The sequence below is a fragment of the Corvus hawaiiensis genome, chromosome 25 (assembly GCF_020740725.1).
Source record: "Corvus hawaiiensis isolate bCorHaw1 chromosome 25, bCorHaw1.pri.cur, whole genome shotgun sequence".
Taxonomy (NCBI): domain Eukaryota; kingdom Metazoa; phylum Chordata; class Aves; order Passeriformes; family Corvidae; genus Corvus; species Corvus hawaiiensis.
Genome location: NC_063237.1, coordinates 7,094,104 through 7,108,661, shown reverse-complemented (window position 1 = coordinate 7,108,661; position 14,558 = coordinate 7,094,104). Strand labels below are relative to the sequence as shown.

General features: G+C 49.7%; 1 protein-coding gene across 1 annotated transcript; it reads right to left on the bottom strand.

Annotated features, from left to right (window-relative positions):
* Positions 1-48: 48 nt before the first annotated feature.
* On the bottom strand, positions 49-13,796 carry HYOU1 (hypoxia up-regulated 1). The gene is made up of 24 exons (XM_048328870.1): positions 13,593-13,796; positions 13,312-13,405; positions 12,070-12,148; positions 11,672-11,826; positions 11,500-11,576; positions 10,427-10,608; positions 9,738-9,853; positions 8,785-8,968; positions 8,244-8,378; positions 7,255-7,337; positions 7,021-7,153; positions 6,522-6,709; positions 6,133-6,271; positions 5,970-6,030; positions 5,576-5,658; positions 5,238-5,426; positions 4,885-5,081; positions 4,626-4,713; positions 3,986-4,108; positions 3,510-3,643; positions 3,114-3,198; positions 2,448-2,700; positions 1,566-1,649; positions 49-1,052 (listed from the first exon to the last, which is right to left on the bottom strand). The coding sequence occupies exons 1-24, from the start codon at positions 13,654-13,656 to the stop codon at positions 994-996; spliced, it is 2,985 nt and encodes a 994-aa protein (XP_048184827.1). The 5' UTR covers positions 13,657-13,796; the 3' UTR covers positions 49-993.
* Positions 13,797-14,558: the final 762 nt, after the last annotated feature.

Below are 14,558 nucleotides of genomic sequence, written 5' to 3'. Positions count from 1 at the left end.
GCCCCGCCCGCAGCTCCCGGCGCACAAGGCACTGCTCTGCACAGCCCGTCAGGAAGTGTCGTTTTTATTTTTGGTTGAAGAGGCCAGAATGGAGAACAATGTCAGATGCACATTCGCAGCCGTCGGACCCCACTCGTGTGTGTGGCAGCGGCAGGGACGGTCCGAGGAGGCAGGAGGTCACGGCCGGGGACGGGGAAGGTCACACGATTAAGTCGGTCCGAGTGCACAAAACACAGAGGAAGTAGGGCAGTTGCCATTAAGACTTTCCAGGTTTGGTTGTTTGATCCGTATCACTGTCCTTGTGACTGACTACAGGATGTGCCAACACGGCCCATCTTTCCGTCTCCTCTGCATTCAATGTTGCCTTTTCTGAACTTTTAAAACTATAAACAGAATCTTGACTTGTCAAGTCTCACTTCATGGTGTTTGGACTCTGCTACAGAGCACAGATAGTTTTAACAAACAGCCTATGGAAAACAGACACAGATCATCTGCCTTCCCAGTTCTGTTCCACCTTCCCATTAATCCAAGTATTAATACACCTCCCACCAGCTGAAATCGCACATTTGCTCTAAGTCAGGGCCTCATACGCAAAGACAACAGCACTTCAGGTCTATATCCCTATGCAATCATCTTCACAAGAGGTAGGGCACAGGGTTTATGTTCCAAGTTACTTCCTAAACCTTAAGATGTTTCTTTACTGCTTTCTCCCCACAGGAAAGTCACTTTGGTGACTTCTGTACTGAAACAGAGACAATTCTTGCTTGGTGGGCACTCTGCCACACATAATAAAAGAAAAACAACAACCAATTCACTAAGTTAGTAGAGGCAAAATCCGCAGAAAGAACAAAAAAATAAATTTACATCTCTATCCCATTGTGTTGTCAGACTCTTGTTGTGTTCCATTTACATCATGACTAACCAGGTCCATAAGAAAAACAAGAAAGTAACTATGAAATAAATAGATGCTGACACTCGTGGGATTTCAGGGTGTTACAATTCATCGTTTTTCCTGCTTTCTCCTCCAGCTTCTGCCTTCTCTTTTTTGGACCCTGTGTAATGAAGCAAACTCAATTTCACACTGCAGTGGTTTTCACAGTGCGCAAAGCAGCACAGAGAGTCTCCCACATTCGCAAAATTTGCCATGAAACTTGCAGTCCATGGTACAGAGGTTTTGGGGATTGATACTCAGCCCCACGGAGCTGAAGACATGAACTCTCTGCCCCTGTTAACAAGTGCTGCCCTAGCAGCAGGAGGGGCACAGCAGCTCTCAAGCAGAGCCAGTCTCACAGCCATGGGACTGGCTGCAAACTGCAGGGACAGGGGCAAAAAGCAGCACTGGCGTGTAAGAATTGCACTCTGAACAACAAAAACATAGGAACAGCAAGGAACCAAAATTTGTATTCCTGTTTGCAGAATTAACTATGGATCAGCACAGTTAATTCTGCAAACCAGAATTATTTGGGGTTTGAAAAAATTCAGGGGTTCTAATCTGCAAAGGAGCCCCCAGACACCTTGCACTTGCAGCTCCCAAGTTCCAGATTGTTAGCAAAACTTTTACCCACCAGAGTCTGATCCAGGCTTATCATCTATTGCTGCTTTCTCAGCTGTAGGAGGTTCCTTGGCTGGATCAATATCCTCTGGTTTGTCTACATTTAAAGCAGAAAGAAACACAAGTCAAGGGAGAACACAAAGGAGACAAGGTGCAAAGAGATTAGGTGAGTAAAGGTGAGCCAGCTGTGGTGCCTCAGCAGGACTGTAATAGTTCACTCTCACAGCAGATCACTCTACAACACTCAGAGAAGCACCACAAAACTGCTCTGTATTCCCCTCTGAGTGCCAGGCTCTATGTCCCCAGAAGCCCTGGAGCCTGACTGGTTGCACAGGCAAGTGACCTTTGTAGCTGGCTATGAGCAGAATCCCTTGCTCAGACCAGAGGAACCGGCAGGAATGCTGACAAACAGCACTCCAGATTTAAAAGGACCGGGGCACTTGGGACCTGAGGATATTACAAAGTTAAAAGAACTGTACATCCTAGTGCCCCAAGAGATTTTTTCTCCTGGGGTCCATCTAGGCCACAAACATTTCTAATCAACAATTCATTCTACTCATTGATCTAGGACAGGACCTTGAGTATTTGGCTCTGCACACTGAAGTGCAGTCAATGGATTATCTTTCCTAGAAGTCAATCAGCCAGCAAGACAGCTACTGACTGTCCTGGGAAGTTTATACATAATTTCTGTTTCTTTACAAAAAACCAAACAAATGGTGGTTTGGCAATACGTAGATATTCCCAGCTGTCTTTGGAAATTAAGAGCAAACTCAATCTCACAGCTAACTACTGGCCTCCCTTCTTTAGCTCCTTTTCAATCAAGAGAAACACCATTATATATAATATAAAATTATATAATAGGGAGTTACCTACATGCTCCCAACCTGCTACTTACCTTCTTGTTTCCCCTCCGTGGGAGGGATAGTATTCTCAGTCTCAGGGGCTGCTGTAGTATTCTTGCCTGAATCAGTTTTTGTGGCATTCTTCTCCCTTTTGGGTTTGGGTTTTGCAAACTTGGCTTTATTCAGGAGATACTGCACTTCCCTGTCCAGGGCTGCTATCTTGAACTCTATATCTTTAGAGAGCAGCACAGGTTTCTCAGTAGGAGTGAGCTTGTTCTGTTCAGCCAGCGTCTCATTTTTCCAAATCTGTGGAGCGTGAGGGAAGAGGTGCTTTTGGAATGCTTCTGGGTTCCAGGAACTGCTGTATATCACAGTATCTCAAAGTCACTGCCCCTGGCTATTCTGCTTTACTCAGGACAGCTCTCCTCCGTGCTACATTTCCACCAGCCTCTCAGTTACCCAGACAAAGGACAAAGAAAAACAAAACCCGGTGCCTGCCTTTAAAAACCAAGTGCAGTCAGATCACTGGGCTCCACCCCCACCCCAGAGACAATTCCACATGCAACACAGGAACCACTGAGACACACAAAAGGTTTGCTGGTGGTACGAAAACAAAACATGCACAATCTATTCCATGACCTTGAGTGAAAGTATAGGGCAGGAAACATAACCCAAACTGCCACCCCACCCTCCCCCAGCATCACTCCAGCCTTTAGTACCGTTGTTTCATTGATGGCTTTTTCCAGTGTACTCAGTTCCACTTCTGTGAATATCTGGTCAGACTCTGGAATCATTCGGGCTCCCCTTGTAGATAAGAAAGCTTATTTTTGTTAAGCCAAGCAGACAGCACCTTGGCAACTCTGTGGTTACAGCTCCAGTAATACAAAAACATCACAGCCACCACGCTGGACCCTTCCTGCCCCCCATTTTGGACAGAGCTCACGTGAGCCTGTTCACAGGTACCGCAGAAAGGACACCAGGGAGCACCAAGGTTCTGCTCGCCTTTTCTCAGGAAGTGCCACTGACTTTCAGACCACATTCTCTCTGGTCTCACTCTGCTGGCAGCTCCTACATGACCAGTTGCATGACATTCCTTCCCAAAAGCCTGCCCTTACCTGAGGAAGATGGTGGAGTGATTGAGCAGACTTTCCAGAGCAGCCAGGCGTTCCGGCCACTTTCTCCTTTCCTCAACACGGAAGAAAAGGTTCCTACAAAGCTTTTTCAGCTCTGAAAGCTTGTCTTTCAGCTCCTGAAAATGGGGGAGAGGAGAAAGGAGACAGTTAGTTTGACCACTGTCTAACACTGGCAACTTCAGAAGTTATAACCGCATTTGTTGTTTGCTCTATCAAATACACCATTCCAGCGCAGTACAAAGAGCCATATGACTAAGCTTTCAGTGGAATCAACAGGTTCCTGCTGAAGCTTTTGTAGAAACATCCACAGCTGGAACAACTTCTTATTTTGTTCTGTGCATAATGCACTGAGGAAGCAAGAAGCTCTCAAGAACCAGGTTACAAAGGTTCTGTCAGCCTCTGTGGTCATTTCCATGTCAGCGACAGCTGACTGGTATCCTGACTGCACGCAGCAATACCTTTGTTGCAGCTGCATAGCCCTCTTCCTCCATCCAACTGGAAGCCTCATTAAGCTTTTTGGAAATTTCTTCTCTCTGCTCCTCTGTTGAGACAAACTGATACTCCTCTTGGTAAAGCTTGTCCTAAGAAAACAGAGCGAGCACTCTGGTCAAACACCCCTGAGCCTGGAAGCATATAACAACCAGAGCACTCACTTGCAACTGGGCGGGGGTGCTGCCTGCACCTACCCAAATCTGAGCTCTGCTCCTAGCATTGCCAGGAGCATAATGGTAATACAGCAGGTATAGATACACCCACATCCCATGATGGTAACGCTGCAACAGTCATTATTTAACACACACGTAACACTAGTTGCTTCTTCTGCACAACAGTTCCTGAGAAGCTGTAGCTTCTTTACAGTCTGGGGTCAATTGTTCAATGTGTTAAACATGCTGAAGGGAAGGCTCATTTTGTATTGAGGGAACATGGGCCTGGGAAGCCTAATGGCATTAGAAAAAGTGACTGAAAGACAAAACCTGGGCTCTTCAAATCAGCTTCCCCCAGCTCTAACAACTCCCCTGCACTCAGATCAGCCAAAAGCTGTGCAGAACACTTCTACTGCTGTCCTGGAATTCTCATTTCTTTATATCCCTCTCCTACCTGGGTCTCAAAGATGAATGACTCCAAGCTGTTGGCCGATTTTTCTCTTTCCTGTTTCTCTAGATCTCTGATCGTCAAGTCTTGGAGTCTAACATGCAAAGAGAACAGAAATCAAAGGTAGCAAGTGCCTTTGGTTGAGCAGCACATCACACACACCAGTTTCTGAGGTCAGCAGTGCTCTATGTGAGCCACCACTATTCCAAAGCAATTCACTTCCTTTATCTAGAGTTCTAACTTAGCAGAGCCAGTCCAAACCTACTTTTTCATCGAGCTCTTCAGTTCATCTTCCACCAGGTCAGGCACATCGTTTACATCCAGCTCCATGGTGATCTCATGGACAAGCTTCTGCTTCTTAGGTACTTTGATCTTCTCTTCCTCTGTTTTGGTAGCTGTGCTGTCACTGGAACTTTTGGATGGTTCTTCCTCTTTTGCAGTTTCCCTATTTTCTTTGGAACCCTGTAACACAAAGTACGTTCTCAAGCAAGGGAACAGATCTTCAGATTCTGCAACTTTTTTTAAAGGCATGGCACTTCAGAGAAGGGAGAATTTCACTGAGGAAATGCTGTTTCTTAGGTATTAAAACCAGTCCCATTCCTTCAAGCTGGTGCTCACCTGAGGCTCTAATTTCTCGCCTTCTTCCTTTCTCTGTGACTCTACTTTCGGAGAGGCAGTTTCTGCTTGACCTGAAGACTGCTGTTTCTCTTGTTCCTGCTCTTCACCAGCATCTGCAGTACTGCTTTTCTGGTCTTGCTTCTCCCCCTGCTCTTCTTTACCTGTTTCTGCTAGGCTCTCTTCCTCTTCCTGGTCATCACAAGCAAGTAAAGGGGAAAGCAAAACAGGGTTTTAAATTAAGAAATTCCACGCAATGTTTCCCAGAACAGGTATTTCTACATAATTGCCACAGCAAGACAAAAGGGCTTCCTTTCTGGAGCAGTCACCCTGGGGCTCACCTGAACTGAGTCTGTCAGGTTCTCTCCGGTCTCTGGTGTAGGGCCACCACCCCCAAACAGGCTTGAGATGGTGTTTCCAAGTTCTGTTGATGGGAGACAAAAAATTCAGAATGTTACATATCCAGAGGAAGAAAGTAATCTTCAGCTCTCAGTCTTCCCCTCACAACCACAACGATCACCAAGGGGCTCCCTTGGTGGTGTAGGTGAGCTTTACGTGCTCCAAACTCATCCTTCTCCAACCTCCCTCCATGTCCCTGTGTGCACAGACAGCCACCCATACAGTCAGACTGTGTAAGTTCCACACCCCAAACCCAAAGAAACACAATGCTTGCAGTTATCTCAGCCACTACAGGTAACGAAACAGTCAGTACGAATATCAGAGTTCAGCGTTTACTTGTCAGTGTTGACTCCTCCTCCAGCTTGTCTTCCACCAAAGTCTCAAACACAGATTCCACCTTGGAAATAGAAGCTCAGGATTAGTTTTAAGTAGGGACCAGAGAGAAGGACAGTACTGAAAATTACATCAGCTGACAACCATCCCAGTAGGTGGTGCTTACCCGGTCAAGGCTCAGTACACCACTGTCATCCATGTTGAAGTGTGCTTTGATGCCTTTGGATTCATAGTCCGAGTGCTTCTTGAAACTGTCCCCAACTCCCTTTAGCCTCACAGTAGTGAGATTGAGAGAACCAAAAACTCTGATGACACAGAGACAAAAAGCAGAGAGAGCAGTCAGGATAATAGTGCTACAGAACAGCCAATCCCTGCTCATGCTCATGCTGGCAGCAATGGGCAAATGCAAAAAGCAGGAACTGGCAGAGCTCGGTTTGCTAAAGGACATGCAGCTCGGAGAACAGTTGTGCCAGTTAGACACACTGGCAATACATTTCCAGCCAGGCAAGTTGCATTGCCACAGAGCTGCCAGCTCAGGTGCTGGGCTCAACTCACCGCAAGTCATCCTGGTTCAGGAATGTCAGATCTCCGTAGTTGACATAGAACTCAAAGTCATCTGTGTAGCGGTTGAAAGTGATTACTTTGCGCTGGGGATAGGGCGCCATGCGCTGGAACAAAATCCTCTTGTTATGCTTTAAACTCTTGGATTTATCCTCCTCCTCAACTTCACGAGTAAACTCCACCTGTATCACAAACAGAAAATAAGACTCAGCAACTGCAAACTATGGCATCTTACATCAGCAGCATTCAGCTGCTCTGCTTCATGCAAAAGTTGGGGGGCAGGAAAATATTCCTCAACTGATATTTGCATATGCCTGGCTCCTTGGATACTGCATTTCTGTTATACAGAAGACTTCCTTCTGCTTTCTTTATTAGATTGGCAGAAAGGTCTCCAGAGCTTCTATACTCAAAGGAAGCCAACAGGTTCCAACCTGGATCATTTCTCCCAGCACAGCCCTGTACCTTACACAAGAGAAGGAAAGCCAAAGGTTACCTGGATAGGAAACACAGCAGCATCCCGAACAATGAAGGGCTTCACCTTAAAGGCTTTGCTCAGAGCAGCTGCCTGGTAGACTGCACCCATAGCAGCAGCCTCATCGGCATTGATATTTTTGCCCAGCTCTTCTCTACGAAGGGAAAAGCAACAGACATGAAGTTTGCAGCCTTTCCATAAACAGCAGCTTGTCAATGGCAGACAGACTAGAAGGGGGGGGCCTCACATACTCACTTGCCCACAGCTTTCAGCAAAACCTCCTGCACTTTGGGGACCCGTGTGGCACCGCCAACTAGAATCACCTGGTCAATTCCATCCTGGGGATTGGAAACAGTCACCTTGTCTTAAGAAAGCAATTTTGGAAAGCTAAGTCCAGGGCTTCCTTATGCTCCTTCCCCGGTCACCACATGCTGACATGGTGCTCTGAGAACACCCACACTACACCCTGCTGTCCCCGTGCAGGCCAGCACCCAACAGATCTCAGACAGACATCAGCCGTGCCAACAACGAGGCGCCTGGGGTCAGGTCTGTCAAACAGGGACTATGTGACTGTGGCTTCAAGCCACCTGAAACATGGGGCTTGATTCAAAATTAAGACAAATGATAGTTCAATACCAGAGGAGACAGTGACCCCAAGAGCCAGTTGGACCAGAACAGACAGAAATCCAGACTCTAAGAGATAACTCAGTGTCTTGCATTGAGTACCAGAGCACAAAGCTGCTCAAGAGAGTTATGGCACCCTGGAAAGCGAGCATTTAACCCCACAGTGACTCCCTCCAAAGGACTGCCTCAGGTTTGGTCCAACTGCAGCCCATTACAGGGCTCCCTTTAGGGAGTGTGCAAAGGAGAAGCCCAAACACCAATAATTCTGTTTTCAGACTCATTCAGTTAAAACTTCAGGAGTGAGATCAGAACCAGTATCCAAGACAAAAAGAGGAAAAATCATTATTTCAAACCTACAGCACAAGAGTAAAGTGTTTTAAGAGAAAGAAGCCCCTCCTCCAAGTCCTTAATTTCAGGTGGATAGTGCAGGGGAAGTGTGACACACTCCTGCTGGACACTGCACCAGGCAAACTCTCTGTAGCATCAACATCACTGTCACAATAGCAGGCATCTACCTCCCAACAGTCCTGATAACACAACCACTGATGCCTCAATCATGATGTGACAGCAGCTCCACACACAGAAGCTTCAGGCTTGGTAATGCATTTTCTTAAACACACCATGTTCATCTCTGCGCTACTCAGAGCCTGCTGCACGGGTCCTGGGACACGCTTGAACAAGTCAGAGCACAGATCCTCAAACTCCTGTCTTGAGACCTTGGCTTTGAAGTCTATGTCATCCAGTAGTCCCTCGATCTGTCCAGAAAAAAAAAAAAACCAGCCAGAATGAAATTAATTGTGGAGCATCCTCCAAGCAAAATCTTTGCCCAGTGTGCAAAAAGTTCTGGCTTTTGTAACATACAACAGACCTGACCAAACTCATCTGAACCCTACCATTGCTAAGGTGATGAGAGGATGGAACATGGGTGTAACGGACAGCTTCTCTCAGTGAAAGTTTATTTAACATACTTGACACGAATAACTCTTCTTCAATCCACTCAATCACCGGTGCTACCAAGCGGGCACAAGCTGAGAGGGACCACCGGGAGCGATGCTCCTCAGCAGACCTGCGCTGCAGAGGGACAATGTTCCCTTACACCAGTCCTCAACCCACCCCACGCTTAGCCCAAAAAAAGCAGGAACCCCCGGCAGAAGGTCAGACCTGCGCCACGTGGTCGGCATTTGCACTCAGCACAGTTTTCAGGCGGTTGGCCTCCTTCAGCAGCTTGGCCATGGCCCGAGGATTCTTCCGGACATCTTTTGAAGGGTGCTGCTCATTAAAGAGTTTGGCCAAGTAGTCCCGGAGACGAAGCTCCATCTCTAAACCTCCAAGAGTACGGTCAAACCTGAGCAGACGAATGAACAGAGGTGTAATAACCGAAACCAAACTGAAATACAAACAAATTTCATGTAGTATTTCACAAATATGCAGAGCAGCAAGTGGTCAAAAGTAGCTGCAGTATTATCAGCTGTGATGACTTTGAAAGAACAATGGTTGTCCCCAAAATAACACATTCTAATGAAAGATAGAAAGAAGAGATTCATCACCACAACAGCCTTTCAACGGGAAATTCCATTACATTTGAGGTAAATGCCATATTGCCAAGCAAGTCAAACAGCTGAGAAGCCAAAGGACAACAGTATCAGGTCCCAGGGATTTTCTTGAAAACAGCAATATAAACGCTTTGGAGTTAAAATTGCAGGGCTGGGTATGCACAGCACCCCCCTCTTTATTTGGCAATACATTAAGTACACTGCATTTTCATTCCTCTCTAGAAGTGTATTCCTCTTTTTCAAACTGATACACTCTATATAGGTTACATGAAATGGAATAGGCTTACATGGCTTGAGGCTATCAAAAAGCAAGCCTAAAGCAAACTAAGTACACTGGTTCCCTCCTGGGCTCCTGGAAGTTCTCAGTTACCTTCTGCACAACAGAGCAATACCAAAATTATTCCCAACTGGAACCTTCTCGCTCTGAATGTTTCCCCCTCAGCCATCCAAATTACTGTACTGACGCCTTACTGCAAAATTCTACATGATGAAGAGGTTGTGAACCAAATGGTTTCTTTCCTGAGACCTGTGGGGTTTGTGCAACTCACGTGGAATTCTTACCCAATGCCGTGGATCTGCAATTGAGGTTGAGTTCCCGAGTCCTTAGTTTTCACTGTCTGATACGTAACAATAGTACAAACAGTGCTTCCTGCTCCCATGTCGTAAAACATGATATTCTGAAAAGAAAAGTTGGGACAGTGAAGCAGAAGCAGCTGGATATCCCCCACAAATAAGGAAAGAACCCTTTCAATGTGATACAGGTCACAACTATCCACTCCCAGACTGACATTATACCCTGAGGGCAGGACTCATACTTTGACCAAACACAGGAGATGTTCAGGGTTACCTCTGACAGAAGGAGACAAGAAAACTTCTCATCTATTTCATAGTTCAAAACCCAAAGTTTTGCTCTTTCTTCAGCCTCAGGAAAATCAAGTACTTTTCTGAGTTGGTGTTCCAATACTTCCAAGTAATCACTGCAGTTATTTCCCCCAGTTGATAGGCAAGGAACAAATATAGGTTTACAAAAAGGGAGCTCACAGCACCTGCCCTCACTCCAGAAGCTTTTGGGCTTCAACATGTGCACACAGGGTTTAACTTTCTTTGTCTTGTTGATGAACACATGAAAACAGAGGAGACTGGCTGACCAGCAGAGTCCACTTTAAGTTCTTTGGATTTTTTCTGCAGCACTTTCTCCCCTGCATGCAGGCAACTTGGCAGGACTCTCCGCATCTCCCAAATGCACCTACCTGTGCTGTGGCATTGATGTCTTTCCTCCTAAAAACCCCGTAGTTCAATGCTACAGCCGTGTTGTCGTTGATCAGCTGCAGCACCTTGAGGTCAGCCATGCGGGCAGCATGCAGAACTGCTCTCCTCTCCGCTTGGTTGAAGTAGGCGGGAACTGTGATCACTGCATCTTTGATGGGCTGCTCTGAAACAGTTGCAGGGAACCCTGCATCAGCACAGCCACATGCAAAGACTTGTTGAGATGGAGTGACAGCAGCAAACCCAGAGGACCCAAGGTGAAGACTTGTACAGAATGTAATCCTGCAGCAGCAGCCAGGATGCCTAGGGATGAATCTCTGTAGCCTGCTGAAACCAAGCAGACCTGGCATATTTGCACAAAGCCACCAGTCTACTGATCTCTCTTTCACGTGTCAGGATACTCTCAGATGCTCTGGGCAGCCTTCCATTTCAACAAATACTATATTCATGGAGCCTTACATTGTCACTGGATCATATCCACTCTCCAGTAAAAAGTCTTTGGACTGGCTGCAGTGTCACTGACCACATGACAAAGCCTCCTCCAGTTTCCATTACTATGGCGTTTCATTAGCAACACAGCACAAAATAGACATGACGGCCTCTTCTCTGTTAGCAAGTTTCACAGCAAAGGGCCGTTTTTGCTCTTTTAGTTCAGCTCCAGCAACAAGTCTCCATCCAGAACAGCTACAGCATAGCCTTCACAGAGTCACTTCCACCCTCCCCTGCAGCCACTTCCCATGTGCCTCCACTCTGATCACACATGTGAGAAAGAAAACACTTTTCTCCAGAGACTGCCTGTAAGGCTTCTTCATTGCAAGGCTAGGTGGTAAATGGGGTGTCTGCCCCCAAGAGCAGGATTAAGATCCCAAACTTGCATCATATTAGAAACAAATGATAACTGGATAACTGCTAAGTCTTGCTGACAGTCTACAGCTGGAGAGAACCAACACCTTGTTTCTAAAAACCCTGGGTTTCTGAATGCTTTTGATCTCTACTCGAATCCTATAATGGACAAACACATATACGCACAGACAAGAAAAAGCTAAATCCTTCCAACCTGCAAATTCCTCAGCCAGACCACGTGAATAGTTCAGGACCATCCCCAGCATCTCCTCAGGAGAATACTGTATTGTTCTACAGTGGGAAAGAAAATTATGGCATCAACAGTGAGCTGCAGAAGCCTGGCAGCCAAAGCCCATCCCACAAAGAACCTAAAAGCAGCCACTTACGGGGACAACTTGAAGATAACAGTCTGTCTTGTCTCATCCTTCACCAGCTCGTGCTCCGGGAATCGGGACCGGTACAGCGCCACGTGGGGATTATCAATCCGCTTACCCAGCAGATCCTGGAAGTATCGGAATGCCACCCTGGGGGTCCTTATGGACTGCAGAAAAAAAACCAACAAACCTACATCACCCACTTGCATTCCTTCAGCTACGCTGTTCTCAAACCAACCCCTCCCAGACTATGTGGGGAACAACTCTTGCTATGGGAGTAGAAGCACACAGCCGCTACCCAGAGCCAATAACACATCAAGGAGATGAGAAGCACAGGACAACAATAAAACACTGGCTTGGACATTTATCACAATGCGGGGTACATGTATTCTGAGAACAGGAACTCTTACCATCCCCAGCGCGCTATCACCAAAGAGACGCTCATTCTCTTTCAAAGAAACAGCCACGGGTGTTTTCCTTCGTGACTCCCTGAGGAGAGAGAGGGAGGAATAAACCAGTTGAAACAGGTGAACGTTCCAGTCTCCAGTGAAAAATGATGCTGATCCCATTCCAGAAGGACTAAGGGAAGGTGCTTGGATACCTGCTGTGGAGAGGGGGGCCAGCCCCTTCTCAGCTGAGAGGCTACCAGAGAAGCCCCCCCACCCCCTCCAGTGCTTTGATAAGACTTTATTTTTCCTGTCCTCCACCCATAAGCAAGGCAAGACAGTTCCCTCATTCTGTCTATGACTGCCGAATTTCAGGGAGGTGGGTGAGAAATCTCCTTGTTATCTCCAAACTCCCAGAAACCAAGGATGTTCCTGATCATATGTCCTCTCTCACCTACAGATTCTTCACTTAGTGGCTTGAGGATGGGCTGCAGCAGCAGCTGAATGCAAGAAGAGATTTACCTGCGTTACGAGTGTCGGCCCTGAACAGCTGCAGCAAAACAAATCTGGCCCTGGGCTCCCTTGTGGGGAACTAAGAATCAGGGGACAGGGGGGAACAGGGTGCCCTTTTGGATTTGCACCACAACGTGTCCTTAACCACGTGGGCTTTCGGCACTTGCTCGAAAGGCACCCAAAATGCAGCCAAGCACCTCAAAGGTGAGTTAACAAACTGCCCTGGACGATGCCCCGCAGCTGCCCACCTGGGGCAAGAGTGAGCCACGACCCTGCGTGGCAGGATGGGAGCCTTCCTCTGGCAACGGAGGAACAGCGACGGCCGAGTCTCAGCCACCCTCATTTCCCGGCCGCTCCCGCCGCTGGCAGTGGGGCCGCGGCAGGACAGAGCGGATCCCCTCCGGTACACCTCCCGTGGCAGGACACACCGGATCCCCTCCGGTACACCTCCCGCAGCAGGGCACACCGGATCCCCTCCGGTACACCTCCCGCGGCAGGGCACACCGGATCCCCTCCGGTACACCTCCCGCGGCAGGGCACACCGGATCCCCTCCGGTACACCTCCCGCGGCAGGGCACACCGGATCCCCTCCGGTACACCTCCCGCGGCAGGGCACACCGGATCCCCTCCGGTACACCTCCCGCGGCAGGGCACACCGGATCCCCTCCGGTACACCTCCCGTGGCAGGACACACCGGATCCCCTCCGGTACACCTCCCGCGGCAGCACTCGGCGGGCTGGAACAGCCACTCACTTGTTCAGGACGATCTCCATGGGCACCCCAGGCTTCACGATGGCGATCTTCATCGACTCGCTGCCCACGTCCACCGACATCACCGCCACCGGCTCTAGAAACACACCCTCGGTGAGAACGTGCTCCCGGTGTGGGCGGCCAGGACAAGGACGGGCCCGGACAGGGCGCTGGGGGGGGGGGGAGCACTTAAGCACCGGCCGCTCCTCCCCGCCAGCCCCGCACCGTCGGCGTCCCGGCCCAGGCTGGGAGGGCCCGGGGAGCCGCCGCCTCCCCGCACGTACCTGCGGCGGGCAGGAGCCAAAAGAGAAGCAGCCAGGGCAGCGCCCAGCCGGGCAACCGCGCCATGCTCGGCACCGCTGGGCTGGACTCGGCTCAGCTTAGCTCGGCCCTGCTGGACTCGGCGGGGTTCGGTCAGGCTCGGCTGGACTCGGCTGGGCCCGACCCGGCGCGCGGAGCAGCCCCGCCGCGGCGGCCCCGCCGTCTGGCCCCGCCCCCGCCCGCACGCGGCGCGCGCCCATTGGCGCGGCTGCCAGGGCAAGCCCCGCGCGCCAATCCCGCAGCGCGAGCGCACCCATTGGGCCACGTCCGGGGAAGCCGGAAGCGGTCACGGCCGAGAGCCGCGGCCCCATTGGCCGAGAGTACCGGGGGCGGGGCCGGCCCGAGCGGCGCGCGTGCTGGCATCGCGCGTGCGCTTGCGCGCGGCACGGCAACCGAGCCGCGCGCGATCCGGCGGCACAGCGCGTGCGCGCCTCTGGCGGCCGGGAGGCGCCTCGCGGGCACGCCCCCTGCCGGCCGCGCCCCCTATAGACCGCGCCCCTTATAGACCGTGCCCCCTATAGACCGCGCTCCTTATAGACCGTGCCCCCTATAGACCGTGCTCCTTATAGACCGTGCCCCCTATAGACCGTGCTCCTTATAGACCGTGCCCCTTATAGACCGTGCTCCTTATAGACCGCGCTCCTTATAGACCGCGCTCCTTATAGACCGCGCTCCTTATAGACCGCGCCCCCTATAGACCGCGCCCCTTATAGACCGTGCCCCTTATAGACCGTGCTCCTTATAGACCGCGCCCCCTATAGACCGTGCTCCCTATAGACCGTGCCCCTTATAGACCGTGCCCCTTATAGACCGCGCTCCTTATAGACCGCGCTCCTTATAGACCGCGCTCCTTATAGACCGTGCCCCCTATAGACCGCGCCCCTTATAGACCGTGCTCCTTATAGACCGTGCCCCTTATAGACCGTGCT